This window comes from Crassostrea angulata, chromosome 6, assembly GCF_025612915.1.
Source record: "Crassostrea angulata isolate pt1a10 chromosome 6, ASM2561291v2, whole genome shotgun sequence".
Classification (NCBI taxonomy): Eukaryota; Metazoa; Mollusca; class Bivalvia; order Ostreida; family Ostreidae; genus Magallana; species Magallana angulata.
In genome coordinates this window covers 31712736-31737380 of record NC_069116.1, presented here as the reverse complement: position 1 = coordinate 31737380, position 24645 = coordinate 31712736, and the positions used below count along the sequence as shown (strand labels likewise).

The following is a 24645-nucleotide window of genomic DNA, read 5'->3' as shown; positions in this document are numbered from 1 at the left end:
ATTCTGGGGAAAAATGCAACTAAAGCGAAGTCCTTAAGAACCTTTACCGATAATTTTGATTAAAGAGTGCATGTGTTAAGTTAAATACAAGACTCTGAAGAATTGATGCAATTCATGTAACTTTATTACCATTTCCATTTTTTTGATTTCTATACAACTCAATAATATTAATTACAAAAGCATGCATTGTTAATGGTTTTCACTTGTTCATGCTGTTGACTTCATTCAAAACAAAACACTACCACTCCATTCTTAAAATTGAAATCTACTAATTTACCCATTCATACACTTTCTTAGGAATACGAGGAAAGACCATGATATACAAAATCTCAAGGACACATTCATTCTTACCTGAATTTTTTGGTCATTATGGCAAGTCGATAACAATGATTAATGGCAAGAAACAACATACAGCATAAAAAGTCAATTATATTGCACAACATATGTATATAAATTTAAATATTTAAAAAAAAACCTACCCCTGAACACCTGGCACCAATACTGACGTCATATAATTCTTGTTTATGGGGAAAAACTATCGAGTCAACAGTTTAAAAAGTTGAAAACATTAAAAAAGATCAATATGAACAAATACTGCAGAGTTGATGACGATTACAGCACTTAAAAGAAGTAATTAAAGTAACAAATATCTCAACCGACTCGGAAGGTAAATCGCCATGTACATAAAACGATTTAATGAATTGGATATTTGGCTATATACATACATATGGAACAGCTTTGTCGTAAAAAAAAAACGAAGTAGGAAAAAATAAACACGTGAGTGATGATTAATATGGTCATAATGGAGACGACTCTTTAAACAAGTCTAGATTAATAATGACTCTTTTGCCATTTAACAAAGGGGAGGAGGAAGGCGAATTCTTCGGAGACTCTTTCTGTGCAGCTTCTGTCATGGCCGACAACTTGTGCTGCAGATGGCGGTTTCCGATCTTCATGTTTCGCTGTTTGAGTGTTTCTAACTGGGTGTAAAGTCGTCGGAATTCCTCCTAAATAGAAACATATCATGGATTGTGTTTTGAATAGTTGTCTAAAACACAGGATGCATTTTTGGGGGTGAAAATTCACGAAATTTGAAGACGCATAACTCTCCTACATTAACTACAATTGTGACTGTAAAAGGCATGGTAAAGGTAACAGAAACTGCATTATTTGTACAAGATGCATCATCCATCAACTTTTGGTATAAATTTGACCAGTAAGTACTTAGATATGACTTTAACAGGACACCAGGTACTTTAACTTGCCTCAAAAGCTTTAAACCCTCTATCATCTATCCTTAGATGCAACATCCAAGCAATTTTAGTGAAATTATGACCAGTAATACCTGGATATGGGACCGGTGTTGTAGAGCAATTTTTCTCCAATAGTAGCTGTCCTCCCGGTAAACCTGCTATATAGTAGCCTTTCCCCAAGGGGGAAACGACGATAAAGTCGTTTTTCTCCCATGCTAAGTAATAGGGTTTTTACCTCACGTTTTTTATTCAAATTTCATAAAAATATTAATCAAACCCAAAAAGGATTAAAAACAATGTTTAACACCCCCAGGTTGCATATAGCTGTATCCATATATACATGTTATTTTTCATTTTTCTGTTTTATTATTTTTTTTATATATACAATGGTGAAAATTGAAAATATGTATCATGAATTAAATACATAAAACTTAATTTAGGTAATCGTTTGATAAATTACTTGGTTTGACAAGGTACTCACCCATATGGATAACCATGAGTTCTGAATTTGTAAATGAAAAATATTTTGCGAGTTTTTGTAAAAAATTGCCATCCGTGTGTCCGTTTGTGCAATTTTGTCCAGGCTAAATATTTGTTTTAGAGAATCTTTGAAAAAACTGAAGGATCGCTCATGACGTAATAGTGTGTTAAAACCTTAATAAATTTTCATCGAGGCAAGACGATTGATATCATTTGAAAGTATATATCATCTCTAAGTAGATAACGACATTTATGAAATGGTTTAATTAGAGTGGATAACAAATATTTTTTGTTCATATCTTCGCCGTTAACATGACCGTAATGTAAAACAGGAAGAAAATCAACTATTTGGTTGGTTTTTCCGTGGGTATGGGCAGCGGAAAGGGCAAAAAATACAATTTTACAAAATCAACGATAAACTAAATTCAGCAATCTAAGATAATATTATCAATGACCATAAGTGCAAAACCAACAGTCTTCTTTGCAAAATAAATGTACATAAAATCAACCAAAGATATCTAAATACAAATCAAACACAAAAAGTAAAACCAACAGACATAAATGTAAAACGAACATACATCAACATGAAACAAGCGGACGCACAAAGAAACGCCAGGTTGCGTTTTTTGGGAAGCAATATATGCGTCATCGATTATTGGAATCTATTCTGTTTCGCCCTGAGATGTTTCGCACCTGAAGCGAAACATCTAACTGTATTAAGATACTTTTCTGGTATTATTATTCCTCTGAAATTAATTCTGACCTATACAAGAATTGATATATGTTTTTAAAAAACCCATTAAAACAGTGCTATCGTTCAGAACAAGAGGTGTAAATTGTGTTGTGATAACAATTATAGCCTGTCATTCACTTGAGAATTACCTGTATTTTATTATGAAAAATTCGGGAATGTTAATGTAATTACAAATGTATAATATTATATAGTTAGCATAGCTCTATTTTGGGGATCATTATTTAATTACATAAACTATCTGCTTGAACTTTACATTACTCCCCTTCCCCTGCATCCACTATTTAACTACGATTTTTACCAGTCTTATAAAATTAATATAAATTTGGCCGTGCATGCATAAAAGCAAGCACTGTTTTAATGGGTTTTTTAAAAACATACTTCAATTCTTGTATAGGTAATAATTAATGAAAAGAAAATATAAGACATGGCAGTTTTCATGTCGATAAGCTTGAAGTATTCTGATACATGCACTTTATAAAATTTTAATTTACAATGTACATATGTCTTGTAGCATTTTGAAAATGTTTCCTTCAGATTTTTGTATATCATCATGTTTATGGACAGGCATGTGGCATTGGGAGGGATGGGGGGGGGGCTGCCTCCCCCCCTTTTTTTTTGCTTGTCAAGATTTTTTGGATGAGCCTGCCCCCCCCCCCCCCCTCCCCCCACTTTCAAAAACGATGCTACGTGTCTGATGGATAAGAATGAAATGACGTGTTTTTGGGGGGTTTTTTGTTTTTTTTTTTTATAGAAGACTGTACGATAGTTGATTATGCATTTGTTTTTATCTTAATATGAATATTTCGAACAAATGTACGAGTATAAACAGGTTTAATAAATCAAAATAAATATATCAACATCTCAGGGCGAAACAGAATAGGCGCGAACCATCCCGGATTCAAATAATCGATGACGCATATTGCTTCCCAAAAACGCCACCTGGCGTTTATTTGTGCGTCCGCTTGTTTCATGTTGATGTTATGTTCGTTTTACATTTATGTCTTTTGATTTCACTTTTTACGTTTGATTTTATTTAGATATCTTTGGGTTTTTTTATGTACATTTATTTTGCAGAGAAGACTGTTGGTTTTGCACCTATGGCCATTGATAATATTATTTTAGATTGCTGAATTTAGTTTATCGTTGATTTTGTAAAAATGTATTTTTTGCCCTTTCCGCTGCCCATACGTAGGGGTCATCTGGCTATATAATTCTTTTTTTATATATATAAAAGAAGGGAAAACCCATTATTAAGTCAGCTTTCAGTGGGGGGGGGGGGGGGTGCTATAATAAAGCCTTAAACCTAGTATACTTTTTTAGTTCCAGTGAGCTATCTATATCATATCTACTTGTATGGGCATTGTACACGTATCACATTGTAGTTCCGGTGAGTTACCTACCTGTATGTCTTTCTCCAGCAGACTCTCGCACTCCGTCTCGTCCTGCCGGTCCGTGTAGTTGTAGCAGTTAGCGTTGTTGGAGAAGGAGCTCCCCAGATTGACCGAGTGTTTGGCGTTAAAGGTCGGCTTGGAACCTTTGTTCAGCATCGTCGCGTGATTACCGTTACTTTCTCCCTTGCCTCGGTACTTATACACTAAATACATCTAAAATATATAACAGTGCACGATGAATTCAGTAAGTAATAGTAAACATTCATCGTGGGTGTGTAAAGGCTTGTATGTGTATTTTATACAGTCGTGTATTCATGTATATTATACATTTCTTAAATCTCCATTCAAATGATTTTGAACATATATATTGATATGTTTACATGTAACATTATAACATAAAGTCGTGATTTTGATTTGCTCTATTCACTTTTGCATTAATTTACTATCAAACTTCAATTGATCATACATTTAAAAAAAAAGAGACGTTTTAATTGCGTTCTTCTCCCCAATATAAAAGACTTGTTCTTTTTCCAGTGACAAAAGGATCAATACAGGACAATGTACATGGCTAGAAGAATATCATCGGCTATCTAAGCTCTAAAACGTAATGAACAACCTCCGGATTTTCACCTTGCTTCCGAACAAAAACGTGAGAGTAACGGTCGTGGTTAATTGTATGTGGATGAATATAACGAGATACATTAGGTCAGGATTGGCAGGAAAAGGGTCCTGAAGAAATATCCTGAAGCAAAGAAATGACACAATGCATTAAGAAAACATCAATTTGACATCCTTCGTTCTTTTTTTTTTTTTGACTTTTTCTCTCTGTAATTCAAAATGCAACATCCTTTTGTGCACTCAGAAAACTGTTGTGGTTTTTTTTTTTGCGTTAATGATTTAGGGTGCTATTCAGTCAAATGAAATATATGAGTCACATTTACTGACAAGTCATTGAATGTTCAGTTAAGCTATTCTATAATACCTCTCTATCTAGAGTATTGTAAATTATGATTTAAAGTAGCGCAAAACTTGTAAGTAAATTCTCTTTATATATTGTTTTGTTCAAAGAAGAGAGATTGGTATTCTCCTCGGTGAGAGTAACCTCTCCTATGAAAGGAACCTTGTATCTTTATTGCAAAAAAAAAAAAAAAAAAAAAGAGAGAGAGAGAGAGAACATCTAATGCATTTGTATTCATCAAAACAGATTAAACACACAGAGATATTACGGACTCATTCACATATACAAGTAATCAATATTAAAGAAATTGCAAAGGAATAAAAAAGAAAATTAATATCAGAAGGATTTATTAAGTAAAATCATAATAAATGATGGATTGCCTCCTACATAGAACGTAACGTCATTATAAGATGAGAAAGATAATCTTACATTGAAACATTAAGAAATAACGAGAGGAGAGTCTCGTTGTAAATCGCCCAACTGATGAATCTGCTCTCGTTGAACTCGGATGGAGCTTTTCGCACCACAATGCACAATCGAACGCCCCATAAAAGAAAAAGTAACTCCGCTGCAAAAGATAAAAACGATAAATAAGTATTACAGTGTTCGGTATTTCATTACAAAGTAATACCAAATACTTTAAAAAGGGTATGGCAATGCCTTTAATTGATGTTCCAACACACTGGCTTAGGTTAAACTTCGGAACAGCTATTATCAAAAGGACGTTAGAGAAGATGTATGATGATTTACTTTCGAAGTGCTTCGGAATTAAAACCAGAGAAGTAGTCCGTTTTGGCTATTGAGGTCGACATAATATGACCGTAATGTTGAGAGGAAATGCTTAAAGTAGTCCCATCTTTGTGTAATGAATACATCAATGTGTTTTTAAGACTTAATGAAATCAGCCAAACAACGTTGCGGCGATCCATTCCGTCCTTATCTTTAAATGTTTGCTGTCGGCAATGACTTTGCGACAGATACAGTTTTCTTGACACCATTAAAGACATGAGTCATCTGTGTGAAGGTTCTTGTCCTTCTGAAAAACTGCAAGTTATTGCAGAAAGCTTTAAGTGATTCCAAGTATCTGTTGTACATGTAGAGTGTTTTGAGAAATAAATTTTCATTTTTGTGAACACGAACGCGATTTTATTCAGAAAATAGAAATGTATGGTCATAACTATATACATGTACATGTATATAATTTTACATACATACATTTAATATACATTTTCTATCGCAAAAAGCTACAATCTAGATATTTAGTCTCAAATAATGAATGATATAATAATCTAATAATACCGGTATAAACCTGAATAGGTCAAGAAAACTGAAAAAATAATTTTTAAAATTTAAGAAAAAACGTTATGTGTTGATATCTTTAAATTCATGGATGAAACATAAAAAAATTAACATCAATCATACTGAATTGATTTATCTCTTTAAAAACATAACAGAAACCGGCTTACTAAGTATTGACCAATTGTTCTCCCTAAATATAAGTAAAGGCAGATAAAGACTCATAGGGAAGACCTCGACAATTCTTAGAAAAGTTACTTTCGTTTTATTTATCAAATATATACTGGTATTTATGGCAATATTAAAAGGGAGTGTATTGCTGCTTACAACCTGAGAAAAAAATAAAATAAAGATATCTTTTGTTGAAGGTTATGCAATTTGCTGAAGGACAAAACTCTTATAAACAGAAAGTTAAAATATGAAAAATAATGGTGGTTTATCCCCAGAATGAAATGTAAAACAATAATGAATTATGTATTATGAATTGTTTTTAATAATAGAACGATTGCCGTCGGATCAGATGCGACCAGCCTTCAATATGCGCTTTTGTCCTTGAAAATTAAAAACGTTTTGTTCGTTCTTTGCATCCCTTAGATTCATTCTTTGAGATGACATAGGATTGTTTTTCTCTTGAAACGGTCGCTTTGTTGAGTAACATTTAATGCCACTTGTGTCGATGCTTTAAAGACCATTACTCCCGTTCTCATCTGAAATCCAAGATGATCGATGCACACTTATTTAATAATCAAAAATGTACTTGAATTTCTGCACTTTCAAATCATTGTTATACGTAATGCGAATCTAATTTTAAATAAAATGAAAACCAAGAGTTTTATTTAACTAAGCTTCAAGTAGCATATTTTCCAAACCAAGTATTCAAGAGAATTAAGATTGCATATCAGACATGTATTAGGGTGAGAACCTAGCTAGTAAGTCGCTAGAACTTGTGTTCAAACCCACTGTATATTATTATACAATAAAATATGTTAAAACATGTATTAATATTGCATCACCATAAAGTATTTTTTGACCGAATTGAATATTTTCATAAAATTTTTGTACCGTTAATGTAAATCAGATATCTGTCTATTGTAATAAAACTGCCTTACTAAGTGCAGGTCATCTAGCAATGTCTGTGTGAAATTATCCCTGAACTGTTTGATTGTACAAAAAACAGCATAGATTCTAGAATAGAAAATAGCAAAACTCATTGAATCTCCATTAAACTCTTTAACCGTCTCTTTGATATCCTTTGTACCTGGACCACAAGAATATTGATTCGAACAATCGACTAAACATGTTAAATCGGCGGCTTACCAATAGCTGCGGAGTGGTCCCACCAGTCTGACGAACACTGGTATGTTTTTAAGCCATTGACATGCTTTCCTGTGAAGATCAAGAAACTGATTAGTAATGTTTTACGATAAACAACCTTTAGAGGGATTGAGGAAGACCAAGTGTAAAATCGTATCCTATAAGGATTTTAAGTTCATGTAGTCGACAATTTTTACCCTGTCTTTTATTAAAAGCAAAGTTTCTGCAGTTTTTCTTTTTTTTCACGTTTTCTCGATTTTCTACTTCATAGGAAGAAAGCTTAGCTTTTAATGTCAATATTTTAATGACCACTTTCCTTTATGAACTAATTACGTACCTTCTGTTACTCTTGGGGTTCCTGCAATTGTTCTGGCCGTCAGATAGGCAGCACAGACAAGAGTGATTAAAAGCAGTCTTTTGATCAGATCTCCGTCTGAAATTTTGACGCGTTGGGCTGATCGTACTCTGAAGACGACCGATATCCTACAACCAAGTATTTCTAATGTAGCTGATAATGATGGGGGAAATTAATAATTCATAATAATTTATAATTCAACACGTGAGCTAATGCTGCAAATTTATATTGCTTAAAGTGAAATAAAGAAAAAGTATTGTTTCTCCAAAGTTATGCAAGATTTTATGTTGTTGGCTCTAACAAAATGGCATACGATAATCATAAATAAATACAGGCTGTTTTTTGGGGGGTTTTTTTGTCAAGGGCAAAGTCTAGAGCATGCAAATTATTTTTTGCCTAGCTTGGTAAAGATTAAACATTTAACAAAATGAAACACCAGCACCTTTATAAAGTAAAGCACATCGTTTTCAAGATTGTTTATGCTATCATCTTTAAAAATACGATTGTAATCGTAATACAATTCAGAGTCAATCCAAGGTGAGTTTGGAATGTGCAGCAAAAACACAAACAAAATGTGAGTTATAGACCTACATCATCATTTCCTTAAATATATTACAAAATGGTTACTGGAAATATTGGTTTGCAGCATATATAGCGATTAGGATTACCTCCATGTCTTCAATAATAGAGCCCCATAGGAGATTGAGAATCCAATTTCTCGAAACCAGAATCTTAGGATGCATGTGACGACACTAGCCTCAAAGTACCCTACAATCAGCTGTAAAATAGTATGATTTAGAAAACGTGTCCAAAGAAATGGAAAAGAAATCAAGAAGTAAGCCCTGGGCACCGTGGTGATTCAGTATTTAAGGAATTAATTGCATACAGACCTCTGGAGAAGAAATATAATGATTCATATATAATGAAATATAGAATATAGATAGTAACTTTTCTTAATTACTGGTATTCGAGAATTGATATTTAGCAGATTTTTTGCAGCCTTAACGATATCAGTATTCCTATCAATATATATGTTACCAACTTTAAAAAAGAGAGTGTAAGAAACGAATGTCCGTATTGCATGGACATTTAAACTCTGTGCCTGATAATTATGCCAGTGCCAAGGTGGCATTTTTGCACCCGTCTAAGCTGCATATATCGAAAAATTCATATATGCCACACGATAGATCAATGCTTAAAGAGTTTACAACCACCTTTGTTATCATCGTAACTCACCTATCAGGTGAGATATTTACCTTTCAAAAACAATTTCCTACAGGAAAATAATTTGTTTTCCATGGGAAAAAACAATATTCCCACAGGAAATTTGAAATTTCCTATCGGAATACAAGAACTTCCTACAGAAATTTCAATTCCGACAGAATTTGATAAAATCCGATAGGAGATATAAATTTCTTATAGGAAAACCGCCTGTCTGAATCAAATTCCCACAGGAGATACCATTCTCCTACAGGAAATATAATTCCTCTAGGATTTTTAGAAATTCCTATAGGAGTGTCAATATTTCCTGTAGGAGAATAATTTCTCCTATGGGAATTATAATTTTCCTATGGGATATTAATTTTTAAAGGTAAACATCTCACCTGTCAGGTGAAACATACTAAAAATAAAAGTGGTTATATTCTTTCTAGACAATTGTCTATCATATTGTATGTATGAATTTTTCCGAAACTTCCTCTTAAGCGGGTGCAAAAATGCCACCTTGGCACTGGCATAATTATCCGTCACAGTGTTTTTTTACTTTTTTAATTGGTGTCCTACATGTAATTTGTAGTGACCGATCAATACGCACCGGACAATATAGGAAGAAAGCACCAAGGAGAATAATACGCATCAACACAGGACTTGCAGCTTTTAAAACCTATAAAAGAACAAAATACCAGATATAGAATATACAAATACAACATATCATTTAGCAGTTGAGTGCTTTGCAGAGCTTTGTTTCGATCCTTGAAACAGGTTTTGTATATTTTAGAAGCGACTTTTGTGAAAATATACAAAAAATAATGCCAAATATCTTTAAATTAGTAGAACAGCTTGGAACAGTCTCACACACAATTTATTTTTTTCTTTCAATATTGCTTAACAAACATAAAATATCTTATATTTACCTTCACATCTCTGTATTGGAAAGTGAACCAAACAAGTAACGGAATGCCACATAGTATAAGAATTGAGACGGCCAGTAAAATACTTCGGAGGATCCAGTTTAAGTTCAGAACACATGGACTTGGGTCTTCACAGGTCACGCAGCCCGGTTCACACATAAAGCATTGGTAGGAGTAGGGATCATCGTATTTGTTCTCCACTCCCTTCAAAATTGTACATTCACTTTTATTTTAAAACAAAAATCGACATAAGCAAATTCTAATCACATATAAATGTAATCCTGTTTTTACTGGAGTTTTATGAATATTATTTTATTTTCATTCGTATAACCATCATTAACTTAATTAATTTACGCAATTCATATCACCTTTTTTATAGTCATAGTCAGTTCATTAATAAAAGTTTCTTTTCAAATCGTATCACATTCATAAAATACCTTTGTTTTCTTTTCATATTCATTTTCAATTTCAGATCCGTTAAAGTATTTTTCTGGATGATCCAGATAAGGAAAATAAAATCCATCTTTGCAAACACACTTATACGATCCTCTTTTGAAACCGAGACCTCTTAGTGGTTCACACTGTTAAAAAAATGCAATACATCAACAGACGCTCCCACCAAAGTAATAATTTTTTGCCTTCCATCAAAAGAACAGGAGTTGCATAAATACAATACCAATGACATTCATAGCAAAGGAAATGCTTTTACAGCAACCTATTGGGAGTCTTATATCATGTCAATATTCGATTAGTAGATGGAAAATAAGTGTTGAAAGACGAACGTTGCTCAGCAAGTTGTAACTGATTTAAAGATTCAAGATTTCCATGATACACCAGGACGAGCCAGACAATACCTTTTAGTTGTCAGTACAACTAATCGTCACTGATTGGAGTGGCAAAAATGTAACCTTACCGGCATTGTTTGGGTATCTCATAGTGTTACAATTTATCTGAATTTTATTATTTGTAAGGGAAATCCTAAATGATTTTGATGGGCAATATTTATGATACGTATGAATACAGTTTAACCAATTTGAAGTGTATACTAAAAACCAACTGTTAAAGAAGCAATAACATACTGTAAAACTTAATCAGAAAACGAAACTTCCCCTACCTTAGTTGTTTCATGTTTACATCTAGCAGACCCAGCAAATACATTTGGCTCCTTTGCATCGTCTGGTTGAGGACATTGGTCAATATCAACTTTGTCCAAGTCAATGTCTATACCACTCGTTCCTCTGAAATAAATCGACAAAAATTTGAAATAATATTTCTTTAAAAGGAATTCTTTTTGCGTTAAATCTCGCTTTATATCAAGTTGGCATTTACGATGTATATGTTAATACTCTCTATCAAATCACATTTCATTGAATTTTTAAAAATTCTACAGAGAAGGCAGAAGTTTTATTATTATAATGAAGTTGTCTAAATAAATTATGTATGTCATTTTGATCTGGTTTTAAACACACGTTAATGAAGGAAACCAAGTAGTCAATATTTGGCCCGAAAATCATTAATCTGTCTAAAATTACATTTCAAGCGAAATATATGCACTTTTAAAACTGTCTTGAATTCTGGTAGATAATTGAATTAAAAGTCAATTTTCTTCAAAACTACTCTTTGCTAGGAAGTACAAACTTTTACAAATTGGCGCTATCCTTTAAGTTGCGTAGGAATGACATGAGTGGTTTGGACTTCAATGTTTGCCTTGAATGTGATAAAGATGACATGTAATGTGCAGTTATGCAATTCCTGTAAACAAGAATAACAACAGCTGTGTATCTGCTTTTCTATGTTGCACCCAGGTTTGATGAGTGAGGGTTTGACAGGTAAAATTATTTTGTAATCTTAGTTCAAAAGTTCATCCGACTTTTCTCTACTTAAAAGTTTATCAACGTCAAGTGATGCAGTCAAACAACAATTTCAGATAATTAAAGGGCCACTTTGACAAATCCACGCTCAATCAGAAAGGAAGACAATGTAAAAAAAGCCCCAACTCCTCTGCCTTATACAGCTCTATTATTTGTGACAATAATACTAAGATTGCGAGTGTATCGATTCGGGAATTTATGACAGAAAGTTTTTCTCATTTCCTTGACAGAGAGAAACGAAATCGTGTAAGATTCAAAGGAATGTGCGATTAGTACTTTTGCGATACATTGTGTGCACGATAGATGTCATGGTGAAATTTATAGACATAAATAGCGAGACAAACATGTAGTCTATTGTAAAGTCAAAGGATCATGCAGTGCAATCTGTGATTGAAAAATCATCAAAAGAAAATTTTTGCTTTTTTAAAAAATTATATCATTGTTTAACATTAAAACGAAATGGATGCAATTTTATCTTTGGGCAACAATGTCACTATTGATTATTTATTCGAATACCGTGTTGCTTTACTTTTTTTAATCAAAGGAAGCAGGTGCTCGCTAATATTAATACATGAATGTTAATAACAGACAAAAGTAGTCCTCGTCTTAATTAAAACTTTGAATTCGTTTGTTATAAAAATATACCGTACAAAATTGATTATAAGCTTTTCATAAGATCTTTTAGGGAAATGGCTAAAATAAGATCTTATTTAGACGTTGAAAACAATATCAGTTACACCTGGTTTGTTATATTTTCATGGATTTATTTGTTTCAATTATTGCTTTGTTTTCATAAAAAAGAAAATAACTGTTATATATATATATAACTAATTTGTCAGGAAAGGCGGATTCCTATACATTTTAATGACTAGAGAAATTTCTATAAATAGGAAAAATTTAACTTTATTTTGAAAAATTTTGCAGAGATTTTTTTATAAGTTACATTCCATACATTAATCATAAAAGTTTCTACATGAAGTTAAAAACGATTTTTTTAAGCACAACTGACACAACAAAACTACAATTTTCGTGTAGCGTTTACGCTGTATGTTAAATTTAAAACCTCTAAATTGAATTTTAAAAAAATACACTGTAGTTTGAAAGCGATTTTTCATGTATTTTGATTTTTAAAAGGTAAGTTTTTCCCTGTTCATCGCCAAAAACCATTATTGATAAACTATTTTCAGGCCATAAAATCTACCTATCAAAACGGGACAGTTCCGGGAAGTGAGTAGTGGTTATTGGAAACATATATTGTTAACCATAAATACTTACGAGGGCGTATTTTTAAAAGTTAATTCCAGATTTATGTTTTAACGGTTTTTCACATTCTAGCGTTATGCCTAAATAACCAACGAAAACATAAGTATCATGTAATGTTCTCCTACACTAATGTTGTGTTAAACACATCTTAGTTGCACGTGATAAATAAAATCAAAATGGAAATAGTAATGGAAAATCCTACGAAGGTCGTCCTATAGCCGATGTCACGGAATAGGAACCTCAAAGACTAAATGTTTCCTCGATAGTTCAGTATCACTGCTTCTATGGCGTTTCATTTTTTTCATTTCATTTGATCTTACTTTTTTGAACATCACATAACTGATGTCAGTTGACTGTTCAGCATTGATATTCCTTGTCTATACCAAACAAAAACTGATTGTGGTAGACAAGGGCTTGATACCCAATAAAAAAGCAAAATTTTCCATTCCTTACACTGTTTTAAACAAATGATTTAATCATTACCTCATGTATGGGGTATCAGCATTTGTCAAGCCATTATATTTTGGACAAATGTTAAAGCACTTTTCTGTTTCAGTAAAATAAACATGCATGAGAAAAAAAATCCATCAAAAATTTTGTACATTGGAAAGTAGTCAGTATTTAGTAAGTGTACTTACTTGAACTTAAAAGTTCCATTCTTGTATCCAAAGAAAGGAACTGTATACGTCATCATCCAAATATCCCCACCCCCACAATCAAAGTAAGGCTTGCTCCAGTGACCATCTTCATAGGTAACAGTAATGGAACTGTCAATCTGGGTCGCGTAATAGTCAGTCTGATTGTACCGTAATTGCGTGGTACCTTCAAAATAAAAGAAGGTTTAAAAGTTTTTTGTTCATTATTTTGAGAGGGCTAGAGGATCGCAGCTTTTTATGGGTGTTTTTTTTTTTCAATATCATATTTGTCTACTTATATTTAATTGAAAGGCTCGGTATAAAAATACAGTAAAGTATTTAATATTTGAATCTTAAGTATTTTGTTTTTCCTTTACTTATCATAAGTTTATGGTAAGAAATAGTATGCATAAAATTTTGTGGCAAATCTAATGGTTACTTTGCTGACCACTCAGCAACTTTAAGATAAAGTTATTCGCTTCTGGTTTAGAGAATACAATATATTACAGCTTGAACTGAATACTTTGACTTAAAACGCAGCCTCAGGTCAATAGAGTTTTTATTTTAGATCCTTTCCCAATGGTGCCTAATAAAATATAAAACTTCTCTAGAAACTGAAACTGCAAAGGTTGGTCGCAATTCACCTCCTAAATGACATTTTATATACCGTATTCGTTCTTCTTTCGACCTTAACTCGAATTACAGCCCAATAAATCTCGAAGACATATCTATTTTTTATGCATGTAACAAATAGACGCAGCTAATAGCAGTATTTCTTGTTAACACTAGCTTTCTCTTGGTAAGAGTCTTGGCAAGAGACCAAATTGAACAGTAACTTTTCCCCCAAACCGCAGCCTCTGATTACGCGAAAAAATTTGACTGAAACGATTTACCGGAGAACATTAGATAACTTTAAGCTGTTATTTTTCACTGTTATATAATGGACGATCTTGGCACACGTCTAGCCTTTTTAACTATTGTTTTTTAGAAACATTAACACAAAAGAAGGAAACGTCTTTTAAAGACCATATTATAGACGAACCATTACAGTATTATTATAATATGACCAAACACATAAAATTTACGTGTATTTAACAGACAACTTAAGTATCTCCCAGATTCATAAATTTAGTCAAAATAACAATAACCATGAAAATGCTTATTTACCATGATTTTAATGCAATTGTTACAAATATTGGTACGTAGAAAAGCAATTGATATATTAAGTAACACTCCTTAACCTACATTCGTATTTTCGTGTTAATTCTTTTACAATGCATGGAGGTGGTAATTATTATAGAAAAGTTATTATATTTAATCATATTTTAAAATTATATATATATATATATAGAGAGAGAGAGAGAGTTAGAGAGAGAGAGAGAGAGAATGTTTACAAGCGAATTTTACAGTGGCAGTATGAAAATTGTAGGTAAAGTAAAATTTGTTAAATTTGAAAATTATTTGTGGACAAATCTTTGGACCTCAATTCATCTTGAACTTTATTGCATTGGTCTAAAAGACACCTTGGAGTAATATAATTATGTTCCCACTCTATATTGAATAAAGACGCTCAATATTCTTTCGGCAATTTTCTTTTTAACACATCTTCCTACATTTACGCGTGAAACTGGCCTAATAATGGATTTCCTTGAAAAAAAAAACTTGTTTCATTTGAAATGGCAATATATATTTCTCTTGTAATTGGATATCAGTGTGTTGTTAATATTATCTATTATATTAATACACATCTACATCCAAAAACTAGAAAGATAGTGAATACGTTATCAAGACTTGCAATTAGACTACACTCATTTCATAGGCCATGTTTTCAAAAATAAAACATACTGTTTTGGATATTTTACATCAAAGTTTTACAAGGTTTTCAAAGGTCATCTCTCTTTTTAATTTCTTTGCACATGACATCACTGCAGTGCAATTTACATTTAAAGGTTTTTATTTTAGAAATGCAATTTACACAGATGCGTCTGTGAGCTTCAATGGTCAAAGTCCTAATATTGTGTTTTATATATATATATATATATATATATATATATATATATATATATATATATATATATATATATATATATATATATATATATTAAGCTTATATCCCGTCATTATTCTATGAACGATGTCATAGATATCATACAAAGATAAGGTCAACAGTCTAAATGAACATTTATCATAAACTTTGATTTTACCGAAATTTAAATAATAATAAAAACACTAAAAATCAAACTTAAAACAACATAACTTTCATTATATAAGTTCGAACCAGTAATCACTATCGCCAGTTTGATCCGGATATCCCCCAAGAAGATTATAATTTATTACAAGACTTGTTGTACTTCATGGTTAATATTAAGTATTTATGGATTCATTATACAAGTTTTCCTTTACTTTTGTGAAGTCATCGATGTCTTTCATCAGGGTATAAAGTCCATATGTTATTTTTCAAGAAATACTACTTACATTTACTGAAGAACGAAAGGAAGTAGTTTACAATTAACTCTACCAAATTTTTTTTTTCAAGTTAGTAATGAGCATTTTCAATTTGTTAAAAAGTTGGGTTATCTAAAATTAGAATGACAATCTTCACACCATGATATCAAGTCACACTTCAAACAGAAAATCCTATTAGCGTTTCTTTTGTGTTTGATTGCAAGGATCACTTCTCTTCTTCTCTTTCTCCTAATCTTCTTTTGATGGTTAAGGCACGGGGTAGTGATCAATTGTGGGGGTCAGTGGAGACCACATATATCCCCGGAAGTCGTTGACATGCAATGATCTCAAGAAAGACGTCAATATTCCTATTTTATTGCAATCTTTTTTTTTTCATCGCCTTAATGCTTTTTAGCTGTCTTACTTCTAGCTCCCTCTATTCTGAGTCCTTATGTCTTGATAACCAGAGTGAATTATTGCCATCATTAGAATGGTAAGCAATGACTTCTTGGTTTCCTTTGACTTGGGGTTTGACATCCTCATCAAATGACGGTGCAATTTTCTACACACATACTTTGATTTTTCATAAACAACTCTTCATGAAACCCATTTTAAAGTAAATTACATAAAAACCCAAAAACTTAAGACGCAAATCTTTTGTCAGTTAAAAAGTCTTCCGAAACTTCTTATTGATTCTTACTCTTTATTATCTGAAAAAATTCCTTTCACTTTGATATCGGTTTAAAATTTCATAGTAAATAGACAATGTACTGTACTAGTATTTTGAAATATCATTCTTTCAAAATCGCAATTGATGTTTTGCAACTATTCAGATCTTTAATTTCTGTTTTATATTTTCAGGTACACTGTTAAGTCTTAGAAATATATTATTTATTCATTTTGTTGCGACAAAGTGTCCCAAGAAAAAAAGAAAAAGAAAACCTGTTTAAAATCAATTATATCTTATTGATAAGCAACCTAGGAACGTTTAAGTTTGCTTTTTAAGTCCATAGATATACAAAAAAATACATTTTATCTTAAACCTTCCATTTAATTGAAGTGCAACTTCATTATATTACCCCACTCCTAACAGAAATCAAAGTACTGAGAGTACTGAAAGACGGGGTCTTGAAAGTTTGAATTTGTAATTGTGTTTGATTTCCTCGAATATGCTTCCAAAAATTATGAATTTGAATTAGTTACTTCAATGTATGTTAATTCGGCTTTTTTGTAATTGTCTGATACTTTGTACTTTGCCTAAATTTTACTCAATCCCGGCCTTCATAATTGTAGAAAATTGACACAACGGTATTTTATGTAAAATAAGACCCCTAGGAAAAAATTTAAAAATTACTACTAACCGGGAAAATCAAAACAACTATATCAAAAAAGATAATTTAAATCATTAGATTTATTCAATTTTGTAATCCAAGAGAATATCCACAAGTCGGACGGTATCCGTTATACAAGGTTTATGAAAACCTCGAAAACTCTCAAACTGCTGAATTAACAAACAAAGTTAATATTCGTATACCGATAACAAACACAGGCACCTGACGTTAGAAATATTACTTTTTACATTAAGATTTCAAGTACTCTAACAATAAAAAGGTTAGTCACGGTCGCCATTTTGATTTTTTAGACCGACTTATCTGACACGATTTTCTTGCAGCGATTCATGCAAAATTATTGGGTAAAAATAAATCCGTTCGCCACTTACTACTTTTTTGTTAAACTCGAACATCACCTACACGAATTACGATACAACCGCTCCGTTCATTAAAAATCATTCTCCGAAAATCAGAGACATAAATAACAGAGACTGGCAACTCCGCAATTAGCGTGTAAATGTTACGAGACCAACCTTACTTTGAGCACTACAAGTGCAACAGGAATCTTCTATTAGTCATTAAATTTGAACCTGATATTGAACATGAACATGTCAATATGTTTAAGCATGTTTTATTTATGAAACATCTACAACAACTCTTTATTTAACTTTTAAATTACTTTTTTAAAACTTATTGATTTTTCACAAAGTAATGGTAATGGTAATGCATTACTTTACTCATATAATGGTAATGTAATGCATTACTTCAAGAAAATGATGTAATGGTAATGGTAATTTAATGCCCTAATTCATGAAAAATGGTAATGTAACGCATTATTTTACAAATGTAATTCACTCCAAGCCTGATTCCAACTAAACCGGACAACATGAACAATAACATTTAACTTGGTTCTTCAATCGATAAGATTGTATATATTATTTGTATTATTTGATGTATTGGTCACCCAAAATGTATAATCTACATGTATATAGATTTTGCTTACAGTCCATTGTTCAAAATTTAAATCCAGTTTAATTAATTAAAGAGCCAACGAACGAGAAGGCAAATTCAGACTTGTTTTTATTTTCTGTGTTCAAAATTCCTTCAGAGACGAACAGCAGTCATACCGCAAGTAGACTGGAAGCCAATGAAACACCTATTTAATATCTAAGATATCTTTGTATATGTATAATCCGTCCTGATTTTAACTTCGGCTTGCGCATAAAGTTCGGTAGTATTCGGGTGAAAGATTTTCAAAGTAAAATTCACGACTTTTCAAAAATGGCACATTGCGTTTGGGAACTTTACTTTCGATTCAACCTTCAACCTCTTCTATTGATTATTGAGCTTGTACACCAACTGAATCGTCAACGGCGTTGTGCATTCAGTTACGTAACTCATTCCACATTTGAGCCCGAGCAAGAATATTTTGATCAATAACTATTTGTGTATTTTCTAAATAAAATTTGGTTTATACACAGAGGACTTAAAAATATTGAATGCATGTTTTTATAATATATATTTACTGAAATGCATGAAAACTTTCTGCACTATTTTCTTACGTGCAGACTCAATTCATGTGTTCTAAGCGTGCCTTCCGGTTTAAGACTTCGGCTGACAGTAAACTAATAGACGGGGTCACGTGACCCCGTCTAAAAAGAATCATTATTCAAAATAGTATGTTGTATTAACAAAACATCACGAAACATCACATACACATCTTTAAACCAAATACTATTGTAAAAATAAATTGATCACTTTTGTAAAAAGAAATCAATCACATCTACAGATTTGACTTTGACTTTGAAATCATCTCAGAAGCAACACGAACAAAAAAATCTTAATTCATAAGTTTGTCTTTGCCATGTTGATCACGTCATCAAAAATTAACCTCCCAAATACATTACCGATATCGATCGAGATATAAAAAATATTAGGTCCATACTTTGGGATGTTTTAGTGGTATCCGCCTATGGTACTTAGCATCAAGACGTCCCTAACTAATAGACAATAAGTCCCTAAATGACGCCTGGATGTTGTGAATTTTTTCTCAAACATTATTGAAAAACCTGCTAACAGTTATTTTAAACATTAGGTGTTACGCAGTCATAATAATGAGCATAGAACATTTTTCGATAAACATACGGCAAAAATGACAAAACATTCCTAAAGGAAAAAACATGCATTCAAACATTTTTTTTTCAGTGAAAAAATTTTTAGTTCCAAATTAATTCTGCGCTGAACTTTTTAATAAGAAATTAACGTTTTCGCTTATCGATTTCTGGATCTTGGTTCACTACATCATACCATCTTTCTAAAACCTTATATTAGAGCCTATAAATACATTTTATCTAAGACTACATTCTCTGGAGGAAACTTCCTCATTAGAAACAAGATGATTTCTATTGATCTTGAAAGAGAGCCGAAGATTTAAGAAATATCCTTAAAGTGGTCAAACAAATTGGCAAACGTTTGGAGTACTGTCAAAATATTTTGTGCTGTTCATAAACTGTGCATCAAATGAAGACGATTGGAATGATTTAATGAATAAATTGGTCGATCAAAGGTTATATAGGTATAATTAAATGTTTAACTTCTCATCGGACGAGCAATGTTTGCATAATCGATGAAACTCATGAACAGAATTAGAATATTAACTAGAAATATAACTAATGATTTATAGTTGCTTAAATTGAGATGTGTTGTATCAATGACCCCATCAGCAGGGTTTCTGATATTACTACGGATGATATTAGATGTGTATAGACAGCGAGGAAGTTCACTCTTGCTAGCTAGTTTGTTACAGTATGATTAATAGACCTTAAAGGTCTACATCGTTGTCACCTAATGGATTGCAAGCAAGCAGCTTAAATAAAGTCCAAGACCTTATTGAAAAAAAATATTTTCATCACACATGCAAGACAAAATGGATGAGGAACCGAATGTGGTTCAATAGTCTTCTATACACCTTGGGGTACCATCATTCCAACACTACATATTGATAGGTTTTAAGAAAACTCTAATTAAAACAATAGCAACCTTTTTATGTTAATATTTTCTTTGCAGTTATAAAATCTGATAAAAGGCTCCATCATAATTAAATTTGGTGAAAATGGACGAATGATTAACTGGTTGCCTTAAATAGTTTAAAACAAACTTTGAACATTTCAAGCTTTTTTTTTTCGCTAAACCATTGTCAAAGAATACATCTTAACAAACAGCCCTGTAATAATCAGTATTGAACAAGCGAATCTTGACAGAGGAAAAAACGAAATTAGACTTCTTTATTATTATTGGCTAAAACTTTCAAGTAAAACGCAAGCTAAAAAGCTAAAACCTTGACCATTCAAGGAGAAAATAGTCATGGATTATCTTTGCACTCTCCTTATCTCGGTATTAATAAACTAAATATTACTGAAGTGTCCATTTAAACATTTTAACTTTTTTTGTTTATGTAACCGTGACTAATATATGCTCAAAATATTTATAGGTAAAGTATATTAATTAGATTGTATTACAACACTTCCATGAAAACCATCAGAACTTTTGAAAAAATATATTTTATACTGCAGAAAGTTAAAGTCGAGTTGAAAGCCTTTATTTCACTATATTTCACTTAAAGGGGTATGGTCACGATTTTGGTCAAAAATTTTTTTTTTTTATTCTTAATGTTTACAATGCTTCAGTAAGGCATTTTCTAATATTCAACCTAAATTTGAATGTCTGTCGTATAGTTATAAGCGAGATACAGAGCTCACAGTCCTTTGTTATGTAAACAAAGCTAAGGCCATGTTTATACATTTTGAATGTTGAAAGGATAATTCAACTTTTACACCTAAAATGAATGTGATAAACGCTGAGAACTGTTTAAGCATGTTAAAAACTAATTAGCAGATAGAAGTATCAGCTTGAAAAGAAGCTTTACCGGTATATTGAACCAAATGAATGTAAACAAAAATAGGGTACGAGCCTTGTTTACATTACAAAGCATTGTGAGCGCTGTATCTTAGTTATAACTCTACGACTGCCACTCAAAATTTGGTTGATTAGTAGAAATGCAGTGTTAAAGTATTGTTAACAGTACAAATAGAAAACTAATTGTTGACAACAATTGTGATCATGCCCCTTTAAGTAACAGCTAGATAGATTTTATTGAAAAAAGAATTTACTAAAAAATTACGCATAAATGTTTCAGAATTCAATTTTCAAATGAAAATTTGAAAGTCTCCGAGTGCTTTTTTAAAAATATGTTGTACATAAGAATAGAATACTAGTACTTTGCTAACCCATATTTATAAAATATGAAGCGCAAAATTAGTAAAACAGGGAAGTTTTTCATGAAGAGTAATGGCTCATGTATAAACCTGTTTTGGAAGTATATTGAAATCATTCATAGCTAAGAGTCATCCTGTTTTCTTTAACGGAAAACCCGAACTTGTACAGTCATGGTTTGTTTATTTATTTATTTTTCATTTGCAATTAATATTATAGCAAATAATGGCATGTAATTAGATGTCTTTTCCTTACCAAAGATGTTTGCGCATGTAGTCAAGAACATAAACCTTTAAAATTCTTTAAAACCATGACACTCAGTTTTGTACATTCCAATGGAATTTTTCACAGATCAGTGAAGAATCAGCCGCCTTGACTAGATCAAACTCAATTTGTCTCCAGAGCATCCGCAAGCAAAATGTGTAATTAGAACAAAAACTAGATTGTCTTTGAGAGTTGTCATTTGCAGCCTTATTTCTGATGTGAATATCCTCTGACTGATTAACTTATGTAAATTCTAATAGTTTATAAGTACTTTGAGCTTAATATATAACTATATTAAAAAAACCGAAAACGCTTATCGTTCACTAAAGGTACAACTGAAGGTTAAAAAAGCTAAATGGTTAAGTATTTAACCATCAGATCTTCTTCTGATATTTAGAAGTGATTTGTGTAGCTTTAAGCTACCGTTTAGTATACAAAAATTCCGAATAATTTAGCTTTAAAATTTGATCATTTACCTATATCTGTATTTCTTTCTAAGGAAACTAAGATAATCTAAAAATATCCACGACCATTCAGCTCCCTTAACCTGATTTGATTCGGTCTGCAACTACATACGTCATCCATGTCATTGCTTTACACCATTTGTTCTTTCAAGGACTTTTTTCTTTGAAAAGCAGTGTCCACGCCTAAAATGATCACCTTTTACAAGGACCACCAACCGTTCCGTGTGAGTTAGATCAAATGTATACTCGTCATCCACAAACCAATATGCCCCCATTAAACAAATTAAAAGCTTTGCTTCGTGAGCGCTCAGCACCACTTCTTGTAGTCCTTCGAATGCAGAAATCTTACTGTGGTTCCAAATAAAGTAAAGTCATATCAACATTTTCTACCTTGAGCTTAGTTAATACCTCTTTGTCTGCAATCATTTGTTGCATGGTAGACTTGCAACTTCACTCAGTTATATGTATGCTGCACATTGCGTTATATAATAGTTTAACCGTTCATAATCTCATTAGTAAATACAAGTAAATGTAAGATAAAGAAGATGCGGAAATGTAATACAAGATAAATATGTTTCTTTTTCTTAACTGTGCACCCTGACTATACATTAAGCTTATAAATTAATGTGATTTACGAGAGCCATAATTTTTTTTAAGTTTGACCAATTCGGAGTGAAAAAGACAAATGCTGAGCTTGGGAAAATATCAAAATATCTTAAAATAGAAATACCATTGACGGTCTTGTTGTGACTCAATTATCAATAAAAATGATACTTTACAATAAACGAACTAAAAAAAAATAAGAGTTTTAAATAAATCACAACATCCACTACAGCATAAATTGATTTAAACAGTCACAAATGAAAGTATAACTTTTGATTTCAGATATTGTTCAGAGAAAAGACAACTCTCAATAAACCAAATTCAACAACAGCATTTCTGAATCTTCTACAAATTCTTCACGTTTGCAATTTCATGTTTATTAATTAAAACACTAACAACGATTTTAATTAAGAACAAAACTCATAGACACATGATTATTCAAGTGCAAAAAATTCAAAACTAGCAATGCTATGTACAACAGAGGCCAAAACAAATTGACCTAGTGCCTCCTATATTTTTTCTACTCAAATGAAATAGGGTCGTGGAGTATGCAAACATTTTTAAAAATATTTTATGGTTGTATCAAACCCCAAACCATTTTATTTGGAGATAATATCGACAAAAATAGTAAAGGATCTACTTGACGTAAATTTATGGTTCGATAGCGAAACAAAACACATAACTATGTATTTATTTATCTTGGACTTATTCAAAAAATATGTTAAAAATCAGTACTTTCAGGATAAAAAGGCCAGTATTTTAATCCACTATCATCCCAAACACCTTTAGAATTTTCCTTTTAATATCCGGTTATGCGTTTAAATGGTTAAAAAACAAACAAATCATGCATGTAGCTGTCAAAACAACGCATATATATCATTTATTTGGAAACCTATGTTCAAATTTAAAAAAAAAATTGCTCGGGGTCATATGCGGGAAAGGTCAATTAGCTTCCATTGCGCTCGCACTGAATCGAAGAGTGCAGAAATAATGTTGCATAAACCAGCTAATGCATAATCAATGGAAAAAATCAGCTAAACATGGAAGCAAGTATAGCCGTACTTAGATAGATAAATACCAATGAAGGGCATTTCAATTATAGACCGCAGCTAATTTAGATGTCACACTATATGTAACCGACTATTTACATACGTAAATCGTTTAGAACATTCAGTTCTATAATTCTGCTTGAAATTCTGTCTGTAACAATCTCTCAAAGTAATCTAGAAATGAGAGACAAATCAAAGATGTCTTCAATCCAAGGTTTAACTACAGGGGATGGATTAGTTAATTACCGTTGTTCAGTCATCGATTCAGATTTTTTCGGCTTCAGGTGCAATGTTTAATAGAACTTCTGTTTATAAAATAACAAAGTGTTTGAAAATATTGGCATCTACATAACCTGCAAGGTCTGTGAACTAAGCATTGCTTTCGGACAAAAAGCTGATATGAAGCGTAACACACTGTTACATTAATTTTTTATTACATGTTGTATAGTTCTGTCGACAAGGACGGTGCCTGCCTTTGACAATTTCCATAACCGGTGCTGTTCATCCAGAGATTATGC

At 31.9% G+C, this 24645-nt stretch overlaps 1 protein-coding gene and 1 long non-coding RNA gene across 3 annotated transcripts in view; one reads left to right on the top strand and one right to left on the bottom strand.

Moving 5' to 3' along the window:
- Positions 1 to 23: 23 nt before the first annotated feature.
- The window catches only part of LOC128188527 (probable G-protein coupled receptor CG31760), a 49950-nt gene continuing 25328 nt past the window's right edge, over positions 24 to 24645 (bottom strand). For both annotated transcript variants that reach the window (XM_052859630.1, XM_052859629.1), the window contains 12 exons: positions 13703 to 13886; positions 11045 to 11168; positions 10368 to 10511; positions 9934 to 10134; positions 9615 to 9683; positions 8470 to 8579; positions 7784 to 7929; positions 7450 to 7518; positions 5266 to 5404; positions 4509 to 4620; positions 3888 to 4091; positions 24 to 1007 (listed from right to left, as the gene is read on the bottom strand). In XM_052859630.1, the coding sequence (XP_052715590.1) occupies positions 798 to 1007; positions 3888 to 4091; positions 4509 to 4620; positions 5266 to 5404; positions 7450 to 7518; positions 7784 to 7929; positions 8470 to 8579; positions 9615 to 9683; positions 9934 to 10134; positions 10368 to 10511; positions 11045 to 11168; positions 13703 to 13886 (1712 nt within the window). In that variant the 3' untranslated portion in view covers positions 24 to 797. The remainder of the gene's footprint in view (positions 1008 to 3887; positions 4092 to 4508; positions 4621 to 5265; positions 5405 to 7449; positions 7519 to 7783; positions 7930 to 8469; positions 8580 to 9614; positions 9684 to 9933; positions 10135 to 10367; positions 10512 to 11044; positions 11169 to 13702; positions 13887 to 24645) is intronic.
- LOC128188529 (uncharacterized) lies at positions 1015 to 4541 on the top strand. The gene is made up of 3 exons (XR_008244162.1): positions 1015 to 1216; positions 3906 to 4070; positions 4413 to 4541. It is a non-coding gene; the product is annotated as an uncharacterized LOC128188529 (long non-coding RNA).